The following is a 25,577-nucleotide window of genomic DNA, read 5'->3' on the forward strand; positions in this document are numbered from 1 at the left end:
ACCGGCTATGCAGTGCATGGTAATTATATGCGTTAAAGCATCCAAGTAAAATAGCCCACTTGCATAATTCCATTTATCCCAAAGTAATAACTAACATTAGGAAAGTGGCTCTGAGATTGTTAATAATAAAAAGGGAATATTATTATCTCCTTTTTAATCTTACTGTGTGATGGAGAGGTGTCAATTGTTTTAGGTGAAACACTTTAGAGCAAATTATTAACTAATTTAGTAAAAGGTAACTACCATCAACTTAGCAGTGGTCCAAAATAGACAAATTTTGAGGAACTAAATGCAATTATAACATACTTTAATGATATGGCATACTTTAATTATATTGTAGCAGGTGATCCACTTCCCTTGTTCTTTACTGATTGCAAATGCTGCATACAAATGTTTTTATAATTTATACTAAAAATGAATCTGTAACAGTATCATGTCTGTCAGTCTTTGAACACACTAATCTGCAAGACTATTACATGTATTTTATGGGGTTTTCACTCATAGCTTTAGCATATTTATATATGCCATACAGCCTACATTCCATCAAAAATCAGATCACAGAAAAAAAGCATTCATATGTCTCATAAAAATGTATGCATATATATTTCACAAAGTGTATGTATATATATTTCACATCCCCTCCAAAACCACTCGCCCAATATCAACCAAATGTGGTACACATACCACTTAATGTCTGGAAAGAATTGCTCTGTGGGAAAGAATGACTTAACTATCACACATGTAATAGTGGGGGTGAAAAAGAAGTTTAGGCCACGACATGTGAATGCACAGATTTTATTCATCCGGTATTTGAGTAGAGGGTGTTTAGCGACTTGCAACAAACTTTACATGTAATTTCAAACCTTTAAAGGCATTAACATTTTAATTTAATGCTTCTTTACTACTAATTGTATTCACAGCAAATTCTGCAGACAGTGTTCACACATAGCAGTGAATGTACCTGCAAAACTATATCATTGCACGACACATAGTTCAAAATGTATTAATTCACAAACTATGACATGCATGAAAGCTTCCACATCAGGCATGGTGTTTAACCCTTGCACGCCTTATGTATACAGTGTGCAACTACAAATAAAATTACACTCCTGGAAATGGAAAAAAGAACACATTGACACCGGTGTGTCAGACCCACCATACTTGCTCCGGACACTGCGAGAGGGCTGTACAAGCAATGATCACACGCACGGCACAGCGGACACACCAGGAACCGCGGTGTTGGCCGTCGAATGGCGCTAGCTGCGCAGCATTTGTGCACCGCCGCCGTCAGTGTCAGACAGTTTGCCGTGGCATACGGAGCTCCATCGCAGTCTTCAACACTGGTAGCATGCCGCGACAGCGTGGACGTGAACCGTATGTGCAGTTGACGGACTTTGAGCGAGGGCGTATAGTGGGCATGCGGGAGGCCGGGTGGACGTACCGCCGAATTGCTCAGCACGTGGGGCGTGAGGTCTCCACAGTACATCGATGTTGTCGCCAGTGGTCGGCGGAAGGTGCACGTGCCCGTCGACCTGGGACCGGACCGCAGCGACGCACGGATGCACGCCAAGACCGTAGGATCCTATGCAGTGCCGTAGGGGACCGCACCGCCACTTCCCAGCAAATTAGGGACACTGTTGCTCCTGGGGTATCGGCGAGGACCATTCGCAACCGTCTCCATGAAGCTGGGCTACGGTCCCGCACACCGTTAGGCCGTCTTCCGCTCACGCCCCAACATCGTGCAGCCCGCCTCCAGTGGTGTCGCGACAGGCGTGAATGGAGGGACGAATGGAGACGTGTCGTCTTCAGCGATGAGAGTCGCTTCTGCCATGGTGCCAATGATGGTCGTATGCGTGTTTGGCGCCGTGCAGGTGAGCGCCACAATCAGGACTGCATACGACCGAGGCACACAGGGCCAACACCCGGCATCATGGTGTGGGGAGCGATCTCCTACACTGGCCGTACACCACTGGTGATCGTCGAGGGGACACTGAATAGTGCACGGTACATCCAAACCGTCATCGAACCCATCGTTCTACCATTCCTAGACCGGCAAGGGAACTTGCTGTTCCAACAGGACAATGCACGTCCGCATGTATCCCGTGCCACCCAACGTGCTCTAGAAGGTGTAAGTCAACTACCCTGGCCAGCAAGATCTCCGGATCTGTCCCCCATTGAGCATGTTTGGGACTGGATGAAGCGTCGTCTCACGCGGTCTGCACGTCCAGCACGAACGCTGGTCCAACTGAGGCGCCAGGTGGAAATGGCATGGCAAGCCGTTCCACAGGACTACATCCAGCATCTCTACGATCGTCTCCATGGGAGAATAGCAGCCTGCATTGCTGCGAAAGGTGGATATACACTGTACTAGTGCCGACATTGTGCATGCTCTGTTGCCTGTGTCTATGTGCCTGTGGTTCTGTCAGTATGATCATGTGATGTATCTGACCCCAGGAATGTGTCAATAAAGGTTCCCCTTCCTGGGACAATGAATTCACGGTGTTCTTATTTCAATTTCCAGGAGTGTATTTTGCACTGTTCAAAATGGTTCAAATGGCTCTGAGCACTATGAGACTCAACATCTTAGGTCATAAGTCCCCTAGAACTTAGAACTATTTAAACCTAACTAACCTAAGGACATCACACACACCCATGCCCAAGGCAGGATTCGAACCTGCGACCGTAGCCGTCCAGCTGTTCCGGACTGCAGCGCCAGAACCGCACGGCAACCGCGGCCGGCTTGCACTGTTCCATTGTTATTTGACAGTTATGAGCCCATACTTATTCCTTCATTATTGCTTCAGCTAACACAGCGACAAATTGTGTTGTCATATGTTCAAGAGAGCAGCAGTGATATAAAATAAACAGTGAGCTAGGAGAGAAAAAATTTACTTTGCATGCAGGAAAATGACACCGATTATGAGCTAGCAGTACAATCCCACAATGAAGCAGTTGTCTACAAGGTAATTAGAAATCAAATAAGTGGTCGCCTGGGATCTGATGCAACTGCACTGTTTAATGCATCAAGTGGGTCATTACTAGAGACCAAATTATATGCATTTGCATGTTGCATATGCATTTGCATATTTGGCTCCTTTTCACCGGTCATTGCATATTTTAACTAAAAACTAGTGATGATGCTTATTTACATCCTATATTTACAATATTTTAAAAATTTAGATAGGTGGTCTCTGGCTCGATCTACTTTTGATGTCTCACAGATTGACTGCGACCTAGAACTGCGTGCAGTCGTTAACCGAGAGGCCACTGCCTAGCTAAATCATTACAGAAGAGGGACAGGAACACACAGACAGAGTCAATGCCCCTGCTCCCACAACCCCCCATTAATCCCCTCCGCTCTCATACCACATGCGCTGGTAACAATTAAATTAAACTATGTGTTGTACACGAAGCCGCCCGAAAAAAGGAACATCATTTCATGGATAGCTGACCATCCTGGAAGATTTACATATAAAGGAATTGTTTTGTATTGTCGTGTTTGAGAGAAAAACGTTTTGTGCAAACAAAGAAAGTTTCAAATAGACTTGCATGTCAAGAACAAGTCTTGATATCGCAGGAACGCAGAAGAAAGGATCACAGCAACAACTTCTGACAACAGCAAGTTGCATTAGCAAGGATTTGGCCAAAGGTAACCAAAAAAAAATCAGTTTAACATGGATCAATGTGAAGCATTCGTTGCACGCAACATTCCTCTTCACAAACTTACAAACCCTATCCTCAAAGGCTTCCTGTGCAAATAGTGCTTAAATCAAAATATAACAGATGAATCAACATTGCATAAAAATTACATACCGATAATTTGCTTTAATGTTCTGGAAGAAGTACGCAATAAACTCAAGGACAGCATTACCTGGATTTCAGTTGATGAAACTACAGACACTAGTGGCCGTTACATCGCAAATTTAATTGTTGGTGCTTTACAAGAAGAGTATTCTTCTTCCTATTTAGTGGCTTGTTGTTGTTGTTGTTGTTGTTGTTGTGATCTTCAGTCCTGAGACTGGTTTGATGCTGCTCTCCATGCTACTCTATTCTGTGCAAGCTTCTTCATCTCCCAGTACTTACTGTATCCTACATCCTTCAGAATCTGCTTAATGTATTCATCTCTTGGTCTCCCTCTACGATTTTTACCCTCCACGCTGCCCTCCAAAGCTAAATTTGTGATCCCTTGATGCCTCACACATGTCCTACCAACCGGTCCCTTCTTCTTGTCAAGTTGTGCCACAAACTCCTCTTCTCCCCAATTCTATTCAATACCTCCTAATTAGTTATGCGATCTACCCATCCAATCTTCAGCATTCTTCTGTAGCACCACATTTTGAAAGCTTCTATTCTCTTATTGTCCAAACTATTTATCATCCACGTTTCACTTCCATACATGGCTACACTCCGTACAAACACTTTCAGAAACGACATCCTGACACTTAAATCTAAACTCAATGTTAACAAATTTCTCTTCTTCAGAAATGCTTTCCTTGCCATTGCCAGTCTACATTTTATATCTTTTCTACTTCGACCAAAATAGCAAAACTCCTTTACTACTTTAAGTGTCTCATTTCCTAACCTAATTCCCTCAGCATCACCTGACTTAATTTGACTACATTCCATTATCCTCATTTTGCTCTTGTTGATGTTCATCTTATATCCTCATTTCAAGACACTGTCCATTCCGTTCAACTGCTCTTCCAAGTCCTTTGCTGTCTCTGACAGAATTACAATGTCATCAGCGAACCTCAAAGTTTTTATTTCTTATCCATGGATTTTAATACCTACTCCAAATTTTTCTTTTGTTTCCTTCACTGCTTGCTCAATATACAGATTGAATAACATCGGGGAGAGGCTACAACCCAGTCTCACTCCCTTCCCAACCACTGCTTCCCTTTCGTACTCCTCGACTCTTGAACTGCCACCTGGTTTCTGTACAAATTGTAAATAGCCTTTCGCTCCCTGTATTTTACCCCTGCCACCTCTAGAATTTGAAAGAGAGTATTCCAGTCAACATTGTCAAAAGCTTTCTCTAAGTCTACAAATGCTAGAAACGTAGGTTTGCCTTTCCTTAATCTTTCTTCTAAGATAAGTCGTAAGGTCAGTATTGGCTCAAGTGTTCCAATATTTCTACAGAATCCAAACTGATCTTCCCCAAGGTCGGCTTTTACCAGTTTTTCCATTCATCTGTAAAGAATTCGTGTTAGTATTTTGCAGCTGTGACTTATTAAACTGATAGTTCGGTAATTTTCACATCTGTCAACACCTGCTTTCTTTGGGATTGGAATTATTACATTCATCTTGAAATCTGAGGGTATTTCACCTGTCTCACACATCTTGCTCACCAGATGGTAGAGTTTTGTTAGGACTGGCTCTCCCAAGGCTGTCAGTAGTTCTAATGGAATGTTGTCTACTCCAGGGCCCTTGTTTCGACTCAGGTCTTTCAGTGCTCTGTCAAACTCTTCGCGCAGTATTGTATCTCCCATTTCATCTTCATCTACATTCTTTTCCATTTCCCTAATATTGTCCTCAAGTACATCGCCCCTGTGTAGACCCTCTATATACTCCTTCCACCTTTCTGCTTTCCCTCTTTGCTTAGAACTGGGTTTCCACCTGAGCTCTTGATATTCATACAACTGGTTCTCTTTCCTTCAAAGGTCTCTGTAATTTTCCTGTAGGCAGGATCTATCTTACCCCTAGTGAGATAAGCTTCTACATCCTTACATTTGTCCTCTAGCCATCCCTGCTGGTAAAGAACTTGAAAAAGTATATCATTCTATGATCGCCAGATTTGTGACTGAGGGTATTAGAAAAATATTTCCAGACTCTTCTGCAGATGAAAGGGGTTTGTGTTTATTTCAGATACTGCTCCCTGTATGATCAAAGCAGAAAAAGCCCTCCGAGTATTGTATCCCAATTTGATCATGTGATGTGCTTTGTTCATGGAGCACAGCGCCTTGCTGAAGAAGTGCGGAAGTGTGTTCCACATTTGTGAATGTAAATAAACCGATTTCATTTACAAAGAAAGTGTTTCTAAAGGCTCCTGCTCACATCAACACCTACAAAAATTACCAAATGTGTGTATATCTCCTGAACCAGTGGTAGCTTGTTCGGATTTGTGGGTCGAAGCTGTATGGTTTTACAATGAATATTTCGAGGTCTTTAGAGAGGTAGTAAATGACTTCAATAGTGCAGAGGCTTTGGCAGTTTGCCAGTGCAAGGAAGCTTTTAATGATTCTGGTATTAAAAAAGGCATTGCTGTGATTAACACTCATTTTTCCCATATACCTGCAAGTATTAAAAAGCTTGAAACTCAATGTTTAGTCCTGAATGAATCTATTCAGTTAATGAATAAAATTATTCTAATGAATTCCTTATTGGCGGAGGTATTCCCAAGAAAATTTAAAGATATGTTTGAAAACAATTTAAACAAATACCCAGGCTTTGAACCCTTGCCCCAAATTGATAGTTTTATTAATGGGACGGGTGACTTTTATCAGAAACAATAAATGCCAACATAGCATCCAAATTCAGATACTGCCCAGTTACCGCAGTTGATGCAGAACGGTCCTTTTTTGCTCATATAAATGTTTTGAGTGATTGAAGACACAATCTCACTACTGAACATTTGGAACAGTACTTCGTGGTTTATGTTTACAATAGTAGAAAAACGTAAAATAAATTGTAAATGATGCTTTGGTCCAATAGTATTAATTGAAAGTTAATGCTATTTAAAAAAAAATCATGATTGTATATTGTTTTCTAAATGAAATATTACACAATTTTTGAGCGTGCCCCTCTGTGTGCGATATATCTCGAAATTGGTCCTCCACGTATCAATTGTCTTGCTGTGACTCACTAGCATCGCATTCTCTTGTTACCAACAACAATATCAAAGGAGAAATAATTCTTGAAACACAGTATGCATCCCCATTTTGCAAATTTTTAGAAAATAATCCCAGAAAGACCCCTTTTCTAACCTCTACCACAAAATATTCAGGAAATGATATCAGCATTCAATATGAACCAATTTTTCATGTGGCCGGCACTCTTCCTCGTAACTGATATGCACAGATTCAACTTTTGAGATATAATGCACACAGTAACTACCATGTTTTTTTATTATTTCATCTTGCATATTTCGACACTTTTCATGCATATTTGCTTGCACATTTTAAGGTTTTTATGATGCATATAATCTGGTCTGCCTGTCCGTGGCAAGTGATATATCGCAGTGTCTTTCATTACTGTTTAATTGAACAGAAGTTTAGCTCATATTATGTAATTTTATTTTATCACTGTTTAATTAGACTAAGATTAGACAGTGATTTTGCTCATACCTGTTTACATCAGTAACGTAAAGACAGTTATTCTTTATATCTGTACAAAGTACACCGCATTCCCACACACGTTGTGAAGAACGGTGTGCCTGCTTGCGAGTTAAATTTATTATTACACACCCACTGAACCAATTTTGATGAAATTTGGTAAGCAATTAGCTTGAATGCTGAAGAAAAATATAGCGTCTTTAGAAAGTGTACAGAACCAGATACTTACTGACTGAAGAATATTATGCAAGCTAAGGAAAAGATTTACTCTTTGAAAAGGATACTTACTCTTTAATTTTTGAACTTTACTACATCTTTGAAAGTGCTTTTCTTGGCTGATACATGCTATGTGATATAATTCAAAGTACTGAATACACTGCTTACACACTCTTCAATGAGTTTAATTGACACTTTCACACTTCTGTTGCATAATGTACATGTTGTATAATGTGTAGCTGCTATGCGCAATATTCATCATTTGAGAATGAGAGCACTTAGTGACTTGCAACACAATTTCAAACCTTTATGAAAAATTCTCACTTACATACTGCATTTTCGTTGTTCATGTAGTAAAATTGTCGCATTAGGCATAACATTTTAATTTATTACTTCTTTATTATACACTGTATTCACAACACTTTTTGCAGACAGTGTTCACATGTAGCACTGAATATACGCACAAAATTATACCACTGTATGGCACGTAGTTCATGAGATACAGTGTCAGAAATTCTGAGGTGCATGAAAAACAGCCACATCATGTATGATGTTTGAATTTTATTACTTCTTTGATACTAACTTTATTCATAACAAAATTAGCGGACAGTATCTACTTATGCTGCTGAATGTACCTATAAAATTATATCATTGTTCAGCACGTAGAGAGGGGGAGGAGGAGATGGGAAGAGAGAAAAAGAAGAGAACAGCATGGACAGAGAGATGAGTAAGAGGAGATGGACACAGAAAGGAAAGGTGGGGGAAATGGACAGAGAGAATCCAAAAGATATGACTGACTAACAGAATTAAGAAATATATATCTGGCAATAACAGGTACTCAACTAGTTAATAAATATAATTAACATAAATCAGTTTTTCAAGTTGGATTACATAACGCTGTCACCACAGAAACAGCTTTTCACTGTGAGACTTGCAACTTATTACTACATAAAATGGCATTCATAATGTAGAGCTCGTTTGCTATTTAATGACCACCCCCCCCCCCCCCCCCATGCTTTTGTCACTTCACAATTTTATATACAAATAAGTTATTCCTTGAAAACAATAGTGAAACAGTAACTATGTGTCCCAACTAGTTAGTGACAAAATTATAGATAAATTCCCTAAGTTTATGTTGCCTGTATTTGCTTATCATTTCATGTATTGTTTTACGTATGATTACCAGAATTAGTAAGTGTTATCATCTATCATAATAGTGATGTGTTGAAGCTCCTGCTGTCTTATCTACCTCGAATTGTATTTTCTTATTATTCAACTGCAACAGCAGAGTTAAATATTGAAAACAGATCATGATTTAGGGGTCAGGAGCAGAATATGATTTTAAACAAAACAAAAAAAAAAAGCACTGTGGCAGTGGGAAGTCCAGTAGCTGGATGTTCAATGCGAGTGGAGACTCATAAAGGGGCTGCAAATCAACTGAATGACTTAACAGGAAATTAAAGAAGAGCCCAGCTTTTGTCAATCATAAGTTTAATGTTAGAGCAGTAGTTACTGAGAAGTTCGATTCCAAAAAATTCAAAGTTTCCCATTATAATTTTCAGATTGACTATCCATTGTCACAGTTAACTGAAGTATTAAAGCACAGCAATATACACCTAGAACAGACTAGGATAGGAATATGCACATAACACAGACAAATTGCTAAAGTTTAGTGATGCAAAATGATTTTATTAAAGATGTGAAACATCTCTGGAAAGAAACATATCAAAAGTTTGTCAAGGGAAGAAAGCAACATAAGAAACAATAGACACTCTGTACCATAATTACATGAAAGAAATAACTGAGGTACAGGAAAGCTAGCAAAAAGAAAATTTGTGTACCATGGCAGTTGAAAAGGGAGTAGTACTAATGAGAGAAGTGAGGACAATTGAAAAATACAAAAAAATGATCTATGGTGACCTACAGTTAGTTTGTATGTTCATATGCTGTTCAGTGCCTTCTCTGTACATTGACTGAGTGTCTTATCACATCACATTTTGCAGTCTCAAACAATAGAAACTCCAGGTAGGAATATCAACAATGTAGGAAAAGATCCATTGCTACTTTCATAAAGAAGACACATCAAGTTGCATACAGTTGCCTGTCCACACCTTGACATGTCTTCTTTACAGTAAGTAGCAATCTATCTTTTCCTACATCGTTAAATTTTGCTGTCTGTACCCTCTTCAGACCCGAAGATTAACAGAGAATGGAAAAAATGTTTCAGTTGCTTTTTCTGGTGCAGTTGATCTCAAAGTAGTACAAAAAAAAAAAAAAAAAAAACAAATTTTGAAATTTTATTTTATGTAATGTTTGAATAATTGAATGTACACATAAGTGCAAACTGGGTCTTAACAGAGAAAAAATGCCGATCTCATAGTATTTTCATATTTTTATTTACAATGAAAAATGTACACATTACTTCTCATTTTTACGTACACATTACATTTTATGAACACATTACTTCTCATGTTTATGGAATTTAGCAAAACAATTGTTTTTTAATACATACAAATAAACTTTGCACTTTTTACACATTGCGCGAGAACATGACAACACCTTTTGTACATAATCCTTGAATTAATTATGGCTAAATCAGTGAAGTGGTTGAATACTCTGCCAATCCACTTTTTTGTCCTGATGTTTGACCTGTAGTATGCCATGTATCTATCACAAAGATCAATGCCACCCATATTGCGATTATAACTTTTGATGATGGCTGGTTGTTTGACACCAACTTTTGCTTTCTCTGTATTACACCATCGTATGCTGGTAGCCTCTGGTTCACTCCCTACGCACGAGGATAACAAAGTGACAGATTTATTGTCCTTCCATTTGAGGGCACAAACTTCCTGGTCCTCCTTTACATATTCATCCCATTGCCCCCGCTGTAGCCCCTGATCTCTCTTGAACTTAGAAGCTACTTATTTTATTCTATTGGTCATCACAGTTCCTGTTTGAAATATATTACTGTCTAGTAAAAGCTGAAAATATTTTGAACTGGCAAAAAATCTGTTGCTGTAAATTACATGATTGTTATCACTGGACACAGTTCTAGCCAGTACTTTGAGTATACCTGCTCTCAGGTGATGTTCTTTTTGATCTGATGATGCCAAAATAAAATTGTTGAGGCCAAGTGGATTTAGTTTGGAAGGTACTTATGTCCACATATTACACCTCCCCGTGAATGGAGTCGTCTGTTCATCCACAGACAGTTGCTGAGACCTGGATAAAGGAATACATTTATTTCTAAAAGCATCAATTACAGGCCAAACCTTTCAGAGTTTGTCTTTTGTGTCATGATCTTCCAAATTATTTACAAAATGCAGATTATTACATAGTTTTTAGTGTCTATCTCTTGTCATGGTTGATGATACAAATGGAATATCAAGTTGCATATTGAAACTTCCTGGCAGATTAAAACTGTGTGCCAGGCCAAGACTCGAACTCGGCCTGGCACACAGTTTTAATCTGCCAGAAAGTTTCATATCAGCGCACACTCCGCTGCAGAGTGAAAATCTCATTCTGAAAGTTGCATATTCCAGTAAAGTCTTGCCTAGGGCAATTTCAATGTACCCATCAACATCTCAATGTCGACAAGGGACAAAATTTTGTTTCTAACAAGATTTTTTTGAGTTTAGACAATGATATAAATTAGTTTGTCCTGCAACATTTTTCCAGAAATTTTTATCGAAGTACTCGAAGAAAAACTGAAGGGTTTCTCAGTTCACCATCTGTTTGTTCTTCAAAGTTGTTGTAAGAAGGCTGTTGCTATTACACATCCTGCAAACAAATTGTGCCACTGAAAAATAGTGATCTAAATCGAGTCAGATGACACACAGAACTACACCAATGTATTGCTTACTTAGATAGCATTCATCTTAATGGACGACAGTGAGAAGATGAAGCTGATGTCCCAGAATAGTGTGCATCATTGTTAGATGCAGATGCTTCAGGAGTAACATCCACATTGCATGCTTCAACTTCAAGCACACCAATTCATTCAGTTGAAGTTGGAAGTCCATCAACAGGATCTTCATCTTTGTCTGACAAGGAACTCAAGTCACTCGTCTCAAGTAGTTATATAATTTCATCGTCTGTCAAAGCTGAGAAGAAAATTAAGTAAAGTGAAGGTAACTTTTGGAGTAAATGGTAACTGTTGAAAGAAATTAAAGTGAACCTAATACCAAAAGTAAAAATTTTTGAGCTTTTACCAAGATTAGAACCCAGGACCTATGTATTATAAATTCTGCATGCTACCCATTACACCCACAAAGACTTTGCTCCTAAGCTACAGTTTTAGTAGCTAAACTTTAAGACTTTAATTCAGATTACATTTTACATTACAATTTTGCAATGAGATCAATTTTAGCATTAGTACCACTACATTCTGTGAGCCAAGACCTGATGTACACAAATGTGTAGTTCAAAATTCAACAGTTGATGTTTGTAAAACTACGACACTATCATTTTAACTGCATGCACATATCACTTCCTTGATGTCTTGTTTGGAGTAAGACATGAGAAAAACAGTAATACAATTCAAAAACAAGTATTGTAACTGAATTTATCTTTCTCATGTGTTGCAGATGACACCATCCTTCAGATTGGAAGTTTCACGATGCAAGACGACCCCCAAAACTGACTTGCGCATGAGCTAGTGGCAAAAACAGAAACCGCATGATGTGCACATCAGGTCTCAATTCAAGAAAATGACACTTGGCAGGATGACACTACAAAGACCTGATGTGCACATATGTGTACATAGGGACTGAAGAGGTTTTAGTTGACATAAGCCACCACACATTAAAACTATAGTGTAGCATGTAACTATACATTAAAGAGTCCTACAAAATAAGAACAATAAAAAGGCAACCAGATCTAACAACAGTAGAGAGGGAACGAGCAGAGGAGTGAAGAGGGAATAAAGAACAGAGGTGAAAATAAAACTCAGAGCCACTGACATCTTGGAATGAAATGACAGAGTATATGCTACTGAAATTTGAATACAAGATCACAACGTTGTTCATGCATGGCACGTCAATGTACTGGTATGGCAGTGGGGGACTAAAATCCCAATTCTTCACATATATCATCTCTGGAGAATCCTTGATTCCCTCATCTTTAAGGGACAGTAGTAGCTACAGTCTCCCTCAGCTGACTCAGTTTCGATCAGAATATGCTTAGAATAATATTATCTTCCTGCTTGCTTATCAACTGACTGAATGCTTTTCTACAGGATTTAAGGAAGAATTTGTGCATGCAGTGACAGCTTGAATCCATTATCCACTTATGATGGATCCATTTTCCAAAATATCTTTATGGCAATTTGCTGCAGGAGTAATATTTACTGTTACATCATGGACCAAATGTGGGGAAGGAGAACATTTTTGTGTAGAATTATGTATGAAATGCATATCTATGGAATAGATAATTGCTTTTGCTAGTTGTCACAGGCCCCACTGAAATGTTACTCGCAGATTTGACATTCCTGAAAGATGCTTAATTTTACGGACATTTGTGCTGCTGCATGATTAACATATAACTGAGCTGCCTTGCGTGTTGGCACATATTTTTATTCATTTCTGGATTGCTTTGTTAATATCTTGTCGCAGCTTTCTAGTGTGGTATTAGTCTGGTTTGGGGAAAGATTATCTGGCAGACAGAACAATTCATAATACAGCCTTTTATGATGAGACTCCATTGGACGACAGTGTGGGCTGGGTGACTTGAAAATAGACACATTTTACATGGAGTTTGTGTGTTATATGGACTGCAAATTCAATGACTTATCCACTTTTCTGGTATGCACCTTGGTTAGCTGTCATATGGTCAGTTTAGGGTGCACCTTTATCCAGTACTGTTTCACATTTTTGATAAGTTTTCTTGGACTGCCCTCCAGTTTAATTCCGTTACATGTAAAAATGAGCAGTGTAATCTACAGCTCAGTAGGTTAAGGGAAAGAAATGCTACTGGATATTCAAAATCGGAAATTATAGAAAAAAGAAAATCTTCACAAAATATTACATCTGTATGATCAGGTTACTTAAGTACAGAGGTTGTTCATTTGTATCTCCTTAACTGAATCCTTTCAGATTTCACAGTTTATATTGGTCAGGTGACATAATCTGTCAGTGACCCCAACAAGTAGCGAGGGAGCAGAATGAGCTACAACTAAATCCACATCTATACTCAGTAAGCCAGTTTATGGTGCGAGGCAGAGTGTAAATTGTGTACCACTGTCACTTCTTCCCTTTCCTGTTCCTGTCACAAGTGCACAAAGAATGACTATTGATAAGCCTCAATGTGAGCTCAAATCTCTCTAGCTTTACTTTCATGGTATTTCTGTGAAATTCACAAAGGAGGAAGCAATTTATTGATTGAACCATTCCTTTTTACGGTCCAACCCAGACCAACCCACTCATCTCACTTTTGAGGAACGGTAGCAGTTGTTGCAAGTACAATGACTTTATCTTCAGTTCATATAAAGGGTGTTACAAAAAGGTACAGCCAAACTTTCAGGAAACATTCCTCACACACAAATAAAGAAAAGATATTATGTGGACATGTGTCCGGAAACGCTTAGTTTCCATGTTAGGGCTCATTTTAGTTTCGTCAGTATGTACTGTACGTCCTTAATTCACAATCAACATGTGTGGGCTGACAAGAATACGCACGCAATTGTGCAATCACATCATCAACACAGATTTTCTGTGAACGTTTGGGCAGGTATTGTTGGTGATGTCTTGATTGGGCCCCATGTTCCTCCACCTACACTCAATGGAGCACGTTATCATGATTTCATACGGGATACTCTACCTGTGCTGCTAGAACATGTGCCTTTACAAGTACGACACAACATGTGGTTCATGCACGATGGAGCTCCTGCACATTTCAGTCGAAGTGTTCGTACGCTTGTCAACAACAGATTCAGTGACCGTTGGATTGGTAGAGGCGGACCAATTCCATGGCCTTCACACTCTCCTGACCTCAACCCTCTTAACTTTAATTTATGGGGGCATTTGAAAGCTCTTGCCTACGCAACCCCGGTACCAAATGTAGAGACTCTTCGTGCTTGTATTGTGGATGGCTGTGATACAATACGCCATTCTCCAGGGCTGCATCAGGGATTCCATGCGACGGAGGGTGGATGCATGTATCCTCGCTAACGGAGGACATTTTGAACATTTCCTGTAACAAAGTGTTTGAAGTCACGCTGGTACGTTCTGTTGCTGTGTGTTTCCATCCCATGATTAATGTGATTTGAAGAGAAGTAATAAAATGAGCTCTAACATGGAAAGTAAGCGTTTCCGGACACATGTCCACATAACATATTTTCTTTCTTTGTGTGTGAGGAAGGTTTCCTGAAAGTTTGGCCGTACCTTTTGTAACACCCTGTATAGGCAATAATTTATTTGCTCTGGCATTATTAATCTGATGAAATTACTGAGAGCAGTTTGTCATCTGTCATACAAAGATTAAAGGTTTTCATATAGAATTTTCAAGTGAGTAAATTAAATGTGTTTCAAAGTGTCCACTCGCTGAGAAATTGCATACCAAAACTGGAAGCAATACAGGCAACTATAAAAACATGCTGGAAGAGATTTATTTATTTATTTATTTTTCAAAAATTTGAGGTGGTAGCACATGCAAATGCTTTCAATGTCACTAATATTGAAGAAGTTACCCAGTTCTTGGTCAATTGTAGCTCAAAAGGGACAAGGTTCATTCATGGAATTGAAGTTATTAGAGAAAGAAATAAAGCTTTTGACAGAACAACAATGGCCAAGAAAACACATGAAGGATGCAAATAAGAGGTTCAAAATTTTGGTCATTGTATATTTCTGAAGTGATAATATGAATGTTACATATTAACATATCTGAAAATGATGCTAGTAGTTTCACACATAATATGGATATTTAACTTACTATGGGAAAGAACAAAGTTGCCTAAGTAACTCTCACCGAGCAGCTTTTCAGCATTATGGCACTTTTTGAGGTGTGTATATTTTGACTGACAACTTTTCAGGAAAATACTTCTTGCATTTATCATGCAGGCACTGGGTATATGAAATCATTCTCAGAAGAAGTTCTGGGGAAAAGATGAGCTGTTGAAATACAAGTCTGTCTGTACCAATCCTGAAAATTACTGTTAATAAATTCCAAACTGTAATGTGACATAAAATGGCCAAGCAACAATTGGGGCAAAAGATGTATGCTAACTTGAATCCTGAATTTTGTAACAGGGAACAGCAACCCAAAAAATATACTGAATTTTTTAGAACTAACTGTAACCTCTGTTGTCGAAGCATTACCTTGTGGAGCATATTTCCATGCCCTAGGGGTGATCCATCACGCAAAGTTAATGGCAAATGCTATTTAACACTTCAAACTGTTTGTATTCTGAAATGAATCTTAAATACCACTTCAAAAGGAGACTGTAATTTGTCATGTTTGTATTTTCCTAATAATTGTGCATTTAGAAGCAAAAGTCTGTGGCCTTTCTAAACCTAAAGCATCAAATATTAATGTCAGTAATTTTTCAATACCTTACAAAATATCACACACTCTACTGTGATACCTCTTCATTGTGTTATGTCCTTAACCAAGTGGTGTACCAAGGTTGTGATTGATGTGCACACACTGGGATAACAACTGTTTATTAACCATGAACTAAACTAACTAAAGTTTCTGAGGACAAATGTCCACACAATTTGATTACAACTGAAATGCCAATCTTTGATGATACCTAGATGGTGCTCACTATGACAAAGTCCATGAATGGCGTAGTGGCAATTTGCATGGAGGTGCCATGGAAGAGAAGCGACATGTTTCCACAAGGCTATGGGCTTGTGGACAGTCCACCCATGAATAGCCAGGTGCAATAGTGCCATGGTCCCAAGAGGCAGTAGATTGTAGCAGTCCGGAGACAAGTCTAGTGAAGTGGGTCACAGTGAAGGGAGGTATTTCTCAAAATTGGTCCTCTGCTAATGGATAAACCACCTTTTATGATTATTAGTTTATGTCATCCCATGGCAATGTGAGTGCTTAAAATGTGGGCCAGGATGTGGCTTACTATTCCTTAACTTGAATCGTCTTCATAGCTGCTACACGATTGCAGTTTTGATCACTGGTTAATAATTCTGCTTCCTGCAATTACCTTGCACAGCCTGCTAAATGTTGAAGGCTAAATCATATTATCAAAGAACTCATTCAATGTGTTTTAGTTAGCACTGTTAATATCATAACCATGACTGAAAATTCTTCCTAATTATTTGGAAAAACATATATGATTGTTCACACAATTCCAGTTATATACAGGATGTGAAATATTACAACAGAGAGAAACCATAACAGGCAAGTTCCACACCAAATAATAGATATACTGATTTGGCACATAATATTTACCAATTACCAATCTTATTATTTCAATTTGAGTAGCCATATTTCATGTTTTTACAGTTTTTTTAAAGAGATTAAAATTAAATGCCAACAATGACTAAATTATTAAACTGCTTTCTACATAGCAGCAGTTACCTATTTGGGTAGTTATTCTCTTCTTCAGATAGCTACATATAAGTGTTATGCAACAAATTTAGCACCATGTTCTTTCTTGCTCTGTACAGACAGGACAGACACAACTTGATTTGGTTGATGTAGTTTTCATAGACAAGAATGGGATAACTGATTAGAAATCCAGATAAAAAAAAAAAATTGCCAACTTAGGTGTAATCCTGTTTTGGACACTGCAGACCTTCACTGCACACCATTTTACAAAAACATATCAAGCCAGAGCATAATCACAACAACATCTTACACGCACATTACTAACGCTTCTTTCATTCTTACCCGTGGAAATTGCCACAATGCGAAATGAATTATCATTTATACAGCAAAGCAGCCAACATGTTACTATTGTCACACTCAGTGTCATGTACATACGCATGAATGTAGCTGTGTGAAGCTGGCCACATGTAAACAAAATCAGAATAGTTTGAATTAAGAGAGTAGTTCCACAATAACAGTTTCACTGAGACATGTATGCACACAACACAAGTGTGGTTATCTATAACATACAAGGCACATAGTAAAGTCTCTCTTACTTGACAGAGCAACACAGGCAACCATTTCTGAGCTCCAACCACTCTTCATATAATTCTCCATCCTGCCCAACAGAGACACTCTTCTCTAAAGCACTGCCTGTAAAGATACGAACACACAAATATTTTAAAATCAACTATTGTACAGATTTCCTTTGAATGACATCAGCTACTGGATCTTTACATGTAGATGGTAAAATATCGAAGAAAATACAAAATAGAAGGTGTTACAAATGACATACTTGTTCTATATCAATTTCTACAGTCTGAATACATTTAACTTCAGCTTCTGACAAACACTGCATATGGTCTATGGATTATATGTGCAGCTGATCTCTCCCACACTTTTTCAAACATGAGGTTGCAGTAGTGACAGACTTTTCTGGTCCTACACTGGATGCCAGTTATGTAGTGATCCTCTACTCCTACCAGCCAAATAGGTTACGTCACAACATTGGAAATAAAGGTGACAAGTATGTAGTGTACAAAATAAGCTGCAATGATTGTGATAAGGTTTATATAGGACAAACCAGAAGGAAATTCATGGCAAGGTTTAAAGAATACTCCTACGAGGGAGTGGCAGCGCATTGATGACACAACAGTCAGACACTCAGAAACATCAACCAGATAAGTGAAAGCGTGGAAATATTAAAAGTATTACACAGAACCAGAAAGGCATATGGCTTAAACATATTGGGAAACCTAGATATTTTTAACCACAAAAACAGATATCCAAAAACAATTTTGAATGCTCTTTTGATATTTTTCGAGAACAGACAGTGAGATGTACTGACTGTGACGTGCTCTCCTGTTGGTGACTAGGCCATACTTCATGTCACTTCTGCTGGGCTGGCAGAGCTCCCACTGGTGAGCACCAAACAACCTACCTCAGGGAGCAAGCAACTGCTGGTTCCACAAAAAGGATATGTCTACCAAACTATTTTAATTCAATAACTATATTGTTTTATTCTCTACAATATGTTTATAAGTTTACAGATTTTGGGTATTGTTTGACTACATTTTAGTTCACAGCAAACAGCTTTTCATTTATCAGATGCCTGCAATTATAACAATAAGTGCTACTTTTATAATCACTGCATCATGATAAGGTAAAAAATATATTTAATACTAAAGTTCATGATGCTGTTACATAGATATTATTGTGTAGCAGTTTAAATGAATACTTGTTGCTTGTTTAGAGAAGTAACTGGCACCTTCTGAAAAGATAATTTCACAAGTATGGAATTACACTCATTTAAATCATGTTTTATAATCTGTCTGTGAATGTTTATATTTTACAGTGAGGTTGTCTTTTTATAAGTACGGAGAAAAAATATACACATATATAGGTAATAATATAAAATTCAAAGGTAATGTCCCCAGCACTAACGCCAACTATCAACTAAAACATGAATTTGAAAAAAATTTTGAATTAAGCTATTAGTTGGCACCCACTTAGGTACAGGTTTCAGAAGTGACACAGAACTTTCTTTTATAAGTTCTAAGCTTTTCGGTGAGTGTATCTTTAAAAATATTTTTTAACTTTATTAGTTATTATCTCTTGTTAGCTTGTTGTTGTATAACAAATGCCTGTCTCTAATTATGTTCCTTTCATCTTAATTGCTGATATTTGATGATGTCAGTGGCCAAAACATCGTAAGAAATCAAGAAATTTTAGTAAGCGAACTAGACTTTTTTTCCAGAAAATATTCACAATGATCACAGACTCATAAAGAAAATTCATTCCCTTTATTAATAAGCCTTCATTGTCTGCCTCGACAGGGTCATCTCTTGGGTTGAACTCATAAATGTTTCATACCGAGGTCCAGCACCCATTCAGTGTTTTGAATAATCAGCTAACAATGCTGAATGCAGACAACTCAAATGACTACACGACAGAAATTTCTGCTGATCAGTAATATCAAACAGATAATTATAAGCCAATTTCATGTGTGTGCTATTGTTTATAATTGTTTGGCCTCCCCCTTCTGTACCTTCTGGAAAATCAGTATTTGAACCAGAAGTAATACATTATTCTGGCGATGGTAAGGAGTGTTATTGACTAGTCAGACTTCCAACTTCCTCACTCTTTATTGGTAATTCTCTTCCCTCTAACAGTTCATTAGATTTAACCTGTGTGTCTAAATAAAACACCACATGCTACTTACATTGGTTACCAGGCTTCACATATCTTCTCGTGTGAAAAACGCGGTTTACATCTAGTATCACCTCAGGCAAGACAGCATTGTGGGCAGTATACAACAAATGAAATAGCAGGCTGGACTTTGACTGCACTTCACAGCAGCTAGTATCCTGATACATACTCTCACTAAAAACATTTGTAAGCAGACAAGGAATGCAGCACGTCACAACTGACCTCGACGCCAGAAAGTCAAGCAATGGGCAAGTACCGAGGGGAGAAATGATGTTCGTTCCACAAGCAGGCAAAGATTATATAGCAAACCTGTGCAGAAAGATTTATAGGTGTCTTGAAAAAGGCATGTATCACATTACTCATTGATAACAAATTTCAAACAGCAGCCTATTGAGTTTTTCCATGTTGTGTGGTTACATTATAAGTGACAGTTTTTGTTTGGGCCATAAGATACTTAACGCAGCACCACAATAATTTTGTAATTGTAAAGCATAACACATCTGCAGGCTCTACGCATCCTGTCATTTACAGCTGCATCATCACACTATAAATTAATATCATTGCACAATAAATTAATAACAATGTCAATTTTAAACACTACAAATATATTAAAACTGACACACTACAAATGGGATAACTGTACAAAAGCCATCTTACAAGTTATTTCCAGTTTTACAGTCATTACTTGGTCATATTCTCTTCCATTCCTACTGCAAGTAAGTCACTGTCAGGACATTTTCCTATGCATACCATTGGTTTAGCACTTTCATTGACCACATGACAGTCCACAAAAAGTCATCTATGAAATGTTCAGTATTAACTCAACAACAACTGCCTCTTTTATCAGCATACAAAAGCTTTTTCACTGCCTTTTGCTAACATTAATGGTTTATTAATAATACTGTGGAAATAAGGGAACCATTCCTGTTGTGTCTTTAGGATCAGTATATTCAGCTCTGATTTTAATTTTGAATTTAATTTAAATTGGTCCTTGATTTCTCACAATAATAAAAAAAGACAGTCTGCTGATTAATAAGGTAATGAATTTGTTAGTAGGTTATTAGACAACTATGAGTCTTCATCTTTCAAACCATTTACAAACAGCTTTGAAAGTAACACATCATTCTATAATTGCAGCTAACCGTTGTAGAATGCCATCTGTAGCTGGGAGTCACTAAAAAGTTCAAAGTACTGGAATTTGATAAGTATGACACAAGAAAGAATGAAATTTCTAAATAAACAGAGACTACTGCAAAATAGGTACAAAACACAGCACAGGGCTGTAGATAGCAAGATGCTGAATGAAATGTGTTTGGCAGTCAAGAGAGCAATGTGTGAAGCCTTGAATGACTACCGTAGCATAATACTGTCAAATGATCTTTAACAAAACCCACAGAAATTCTGATAATGTGTAAAGGCTGTTAATGGCACAAATGTCCCTTTACACAGGAAAACCCAGAAGTATTGCCCAACTTAATTCTCATACCGCGGAAGAGATGAGTGAAATAGATATTAGTCTCACTGGCATTAAGAAAAAACTGAAATCGCTACAATTGAACAAAACCCCAAAGCCAATGGAACCCTTGTCAGATTCCATACTCAATTTGCAACTGAGTGAGCCCCTCTCTTAACTGCCATCTGTTGTAGATCCCTCAAACACAAATGTGTGCTGAGCAATTAGAAGAAATCACAGGTGACAGTCATCTACAGGAAGGACAGCGGAAGTGATACACAAAACTACCATCCAGTATCATTAACATACATTTTTTGTAGAATCTTAAAACATATTCTGAGCTCAAACACAATGAGGTTTCTTCAACAGAACTCTCGAAAACATAGATCATGTGAAACCCAACTTGCACTTTTCTTGCATGACATCCGGAAAGCCATGGATCAAGGCAGTCAAGTAGATGCAGTAGGCTTTATTAATGATCTTGTGGACAATATTAATAGTAACCTCAGACTTTTTGTACCTGATGCTGTTACCTACAATGAAGTACAGTCAGAGGGGAGCTGTACAAATATCTACTCAGATTTTGATTTTAAGATTTCAAAGCAGTGTAATGGTTGGCACCTTGTTTTAAATGTTCAAAAATGTAAAACTGTGCACTTCACAAAATGGAAAAATATAGTATCCTAGGAATATAACAGTAGTGAGTCACAGTTTGAATCAGCAAACTCATACAAATACCTCCGTGTAAACCTTGTCTGGGACATGAAGGGGAATGATCGGGTCTAGTGTAGCAGGGGATACAACCCGTCGGCTTTGGACAATGACGTCACAAGTCGCCAGAGAGCAGTTTACCATTTTTGCTTTTGCTGTTACATTTCAGTTTCGTTTTTTTACTGATTGCTTAATAAAGTGGATCTGTTTATTCTATCTCGTGAGATTTTTTTTTAAAGCCAAAAAACACTTATCAGCTACTGAAGGGAGCTACAATACTAAGAAGAATCGCTTCTCATTTGGCGACTTGTGACGTCATTGTCCAAAGCCGACGGGTTGTATCCCCTGCTACACTAGTCCCGAATGATCACATAGGCTCGGTCACAGATAAAGCACATGTCAGACTTTATATTTAAAAACAAAGATGATGTAACTTTCCAAATGAAAGTGCTGGCATGTTGACAGACACACAAACAAACACAAACATGCATTTTTTGTAGAATCTCAGAACATATAATTTTAGAATATATAATTTTTCCACATGGAATATTTCCCTCTACTATATACATGTCAGACTTTGGTTTATTGGTATAATACTAAGGAAATGCCATCAGTCTACAAAGGAGATTGCTTACGAATCCCCTTGTGATCCATCCCGGAGTTTTGCTCATGTGTGTGGGACCCATACCAAAGAGAACTAACAGGGGGTATTGAACGTATACAAAGAAGGACAGCATAAATGAGAGTCTTAAAGAGAGAGGGAAATTATTCTGAGAGTGTCTACTAACAAAGTTTCAGGAAGCGGATTTAAATGATGACTCTACGAATATACTTCAACTCACCACATACCGCTCCCACAGGGATCATGAGGATAAGATTAGATTAATTAAGGCAAACACAGAGGCATTTAAACAATCATTTTTCCCACGCTCCATACATGAATGGAACAGAAAAAAGTCCTAATAGCTGGTACAGTGGGACATACCCTTTCCAATGTACTGCACAGTGGTCCACAGTGTGTAGAGAAGGGCATAGCAAAAGCACAAACATTATCAAAGAAAAGGATGTAGCTGCCAGAAGAGAAACAAAACAAAAAACAATATTTAGGCCTACACTAGATTGGTCAAAACTAAAGGTTTGAAGAAGGTATGGTTATTACAGTTGCAAGACAAACACAAACATGCTTCAGGCAGTGAAATCTACCAAAATGACCATAACGACCATGTGCACATTGTCAAATCGGATTTTCCTTGTTAAATGCACCTCACACCAAAAGTGAAATAAGGATGTGTATCCTTCTCCTTAGTGTCTGCCAAATCTTATAACAAGAAAGATCATTCCAGAAGAACTTGTTGCCAATGAGCAAGGTTTCTGTGCAGATCATGGAAAATACAAACTGAAAAAGGACATAAATGTGGTATTATTGGTCCTCTCTATAATCACATTCCCAAAATAATCTTGGACCTGTAGCAGATGAGAATATGGAACAGTACCCAACTCTGGGACAGCTGAGAAAACAAGAAAGAAACATGATAATGTCATGTGTTAATTTTGGAACCCCAAATATGTTGATAATTTCTTGATGACTATATCATGGGTATCTACACTGGCTAGTAACCCCCCCACCCCACTTTTACCGCAATCTTGCCTGTGGTGACAGACTGATGTGTTGCATAACCTGAGATCTAGATTACGTTGCAAGGTGACAATACGGTTGCAGTTTGGGGAAACCAACACAAGTGAATGCAAAACAAAGGTTGTAATAAAGGGAGAGACACAGCTCTACTGAACTCTTACCCCAATGTTACCTTGAACAGTCAAGTACATTTATCATTCTTAAAATACTGTATTTATATGTCACATAGGGATATGGCACTTCACAGTAAGCCTACTCCATAGCATCAGTATGTGAAGTGCTAAATAATACAGACCGTTTACAGAGGAGGTATACTGAACAAGTAAAACAAGTCACAATCTTTACATGTCACTAATACCATATTGTACGAGTTCTTACACAACTTGTATCAGTGTCCTGGTATGATATATGTATTTTTTTCAATGATTTAAAAATGAAGTTGCTACAGTGCTCCGATGACGATACTTTGATAAAAAAGAATAATACGGACAACGATTGCTTCACAGCATCCTTTAAAAGAACTCAAAGACAGTAGAATTTAACTGTAGAATTCACGGATATATTTCTGATACAAGGGCGTCAATGGAATGCAAACGAGTAAGCCTGTATGACTCCCTTATTTTCATTCTATATTATGCTCAACAAACCATTCACACGCGTGGAGGTTCTGTAAGTTTCTACACGAGGTGGAAATGATGTCTAACGAAAATTTGCCCTCTGCATCATCCCAATCCCATGACTGGCTTTTGAAATGTTCTATAATACTTAATTGACTTTCCCCACCCAAATCTGCACCAGGTACTTTGACTGATTCACGCGTTGTTAGGTGATAATCAAACGGTTATACAACCATCATACGAGATAGTGACATGTATATATTTACATATAGTGTTTCTGTTTTACCTTCCCCAAACTCGTTTAAAATTACTGCAATCTTCTTTTCGTGCTGTTCTGTTAAAATATAGTTAAGAAGTGTTGTTTTCCCTGCGCCTAGATAACCAGTTATTACTGTTACTGGCACTGGCTGGAAAACAGCTGGAACCAATTCTGGGACATCCTCATCCGATGATTCCATAATTACTACTCGATTACAGTCTAAAATTTTACAAAAGTTATCACTTATTGACACTTCGTACACACAAATTTTCAAAACATACACAAGTTCGGCATTTCGCTTTTGTTTCCTAGCAAGTTAACCAATATTGCAAGACAAAACTTCTTTCTTTTACAGAAATGTCTTTATTAGCTATTTAATCTGCAACGCTTGATGCTCACACTGAGGGACGATTCTAAATAAGCTTAGAATAAAGTTATCGTTGACGTTCTGTAGAGGAATTTTACAAAGCCCAACAGGTCGATTCAAGGTTATTAAAAACAGAGCTGGACCCGAAGCGAAGAGGACTACGAGTGACTTGCGCAGTGACGTCACTATATTATAAGAGCAAACTGCAAAGCGAGGGAGCGGCTGGCGGAGCGAGTGGCTCTTCAGCACAAATAACTACTTATCCCTACAATCAGTTCCCATGAAATTCTTTAAAACTGTTGGTTTACCTGTTTAGATGTTAGTAGCGGCTGAAGAGTGGCATTGCCAGGATTTTTGCTTATGTGTTGCTGCCGCCTTTTGCATTTTCAGCTTCATAATTCATATTAAGGAAGCGCATGCGAATGGAAAGTCTTGTTCTAGCGTACCGCTGGATGATTTCCGGTGAAAAACCAGCTTATTTAGTTTGGACAGCAGCGATATGTTTTTACTATATTTCTTTCCTTCGAAATACTCTCTAAAGCGTTAAATTCATTAAAATCAGTTCAAACTGTGATGCTTTATGTAGCCAGTCATCTGTCGGAACTGTAAGCCCACCGCGAGATAGGAGTTCAATCCAGCCAAAATGTGGATTCGCATTTGACGGAACGGAACGCCAAAACATTCCACAATGCACTTCAAACGGTGGCAGTCATACAGGCCGCCAACGAAACG

General features: G+C 38.1%; 1 protein-coding gene across 1 annotated transcript in view; it reads right to left on the minus strand.

Annotated features, from left to right (window-relative positions):
• Positions 1–24,798, minus strand: part of LOC124615963 (COBW domain-containing protein 1-like) — a 524,805-nt gene extending 500,007 nt beyond the window's left edge. The window contains exons 1-2 of the mRNA XM_047144164.1: positions 24,506–24,798; positions 17,651–17,747 (exon numbers count right to left, since the gene is read on the minus strand). Coding sequence (XP_047000120.1) covers positions 17,651–17,747; positions 24,506–24,677 — 269 coding nt within the window. The 5' untranslated portion in view covers positions 24,678–24,798. The remainder of the gene's footprint in view (positions 1–17,650; positions 17,748–24,505) is intronic.
• Between the last annotated feature and the right edge of the window lie 779 nt (positions 24,799–25,577).

This window comes from Schistocerca americana, chromosome 5 (assembly GCF_021461395.2).
Source record: "Schistocerca americana isolate TAMUIC-IGC-003095 chromosome 5, iqSchAmer2.1, whole genome shotgun sequence".
Lineage (NCBI taxonomy): Eukaryota > Metazoa > Arthropoda > Insecta > Orthoptera > Acrididae > Schistocerca > Schistocerca americana.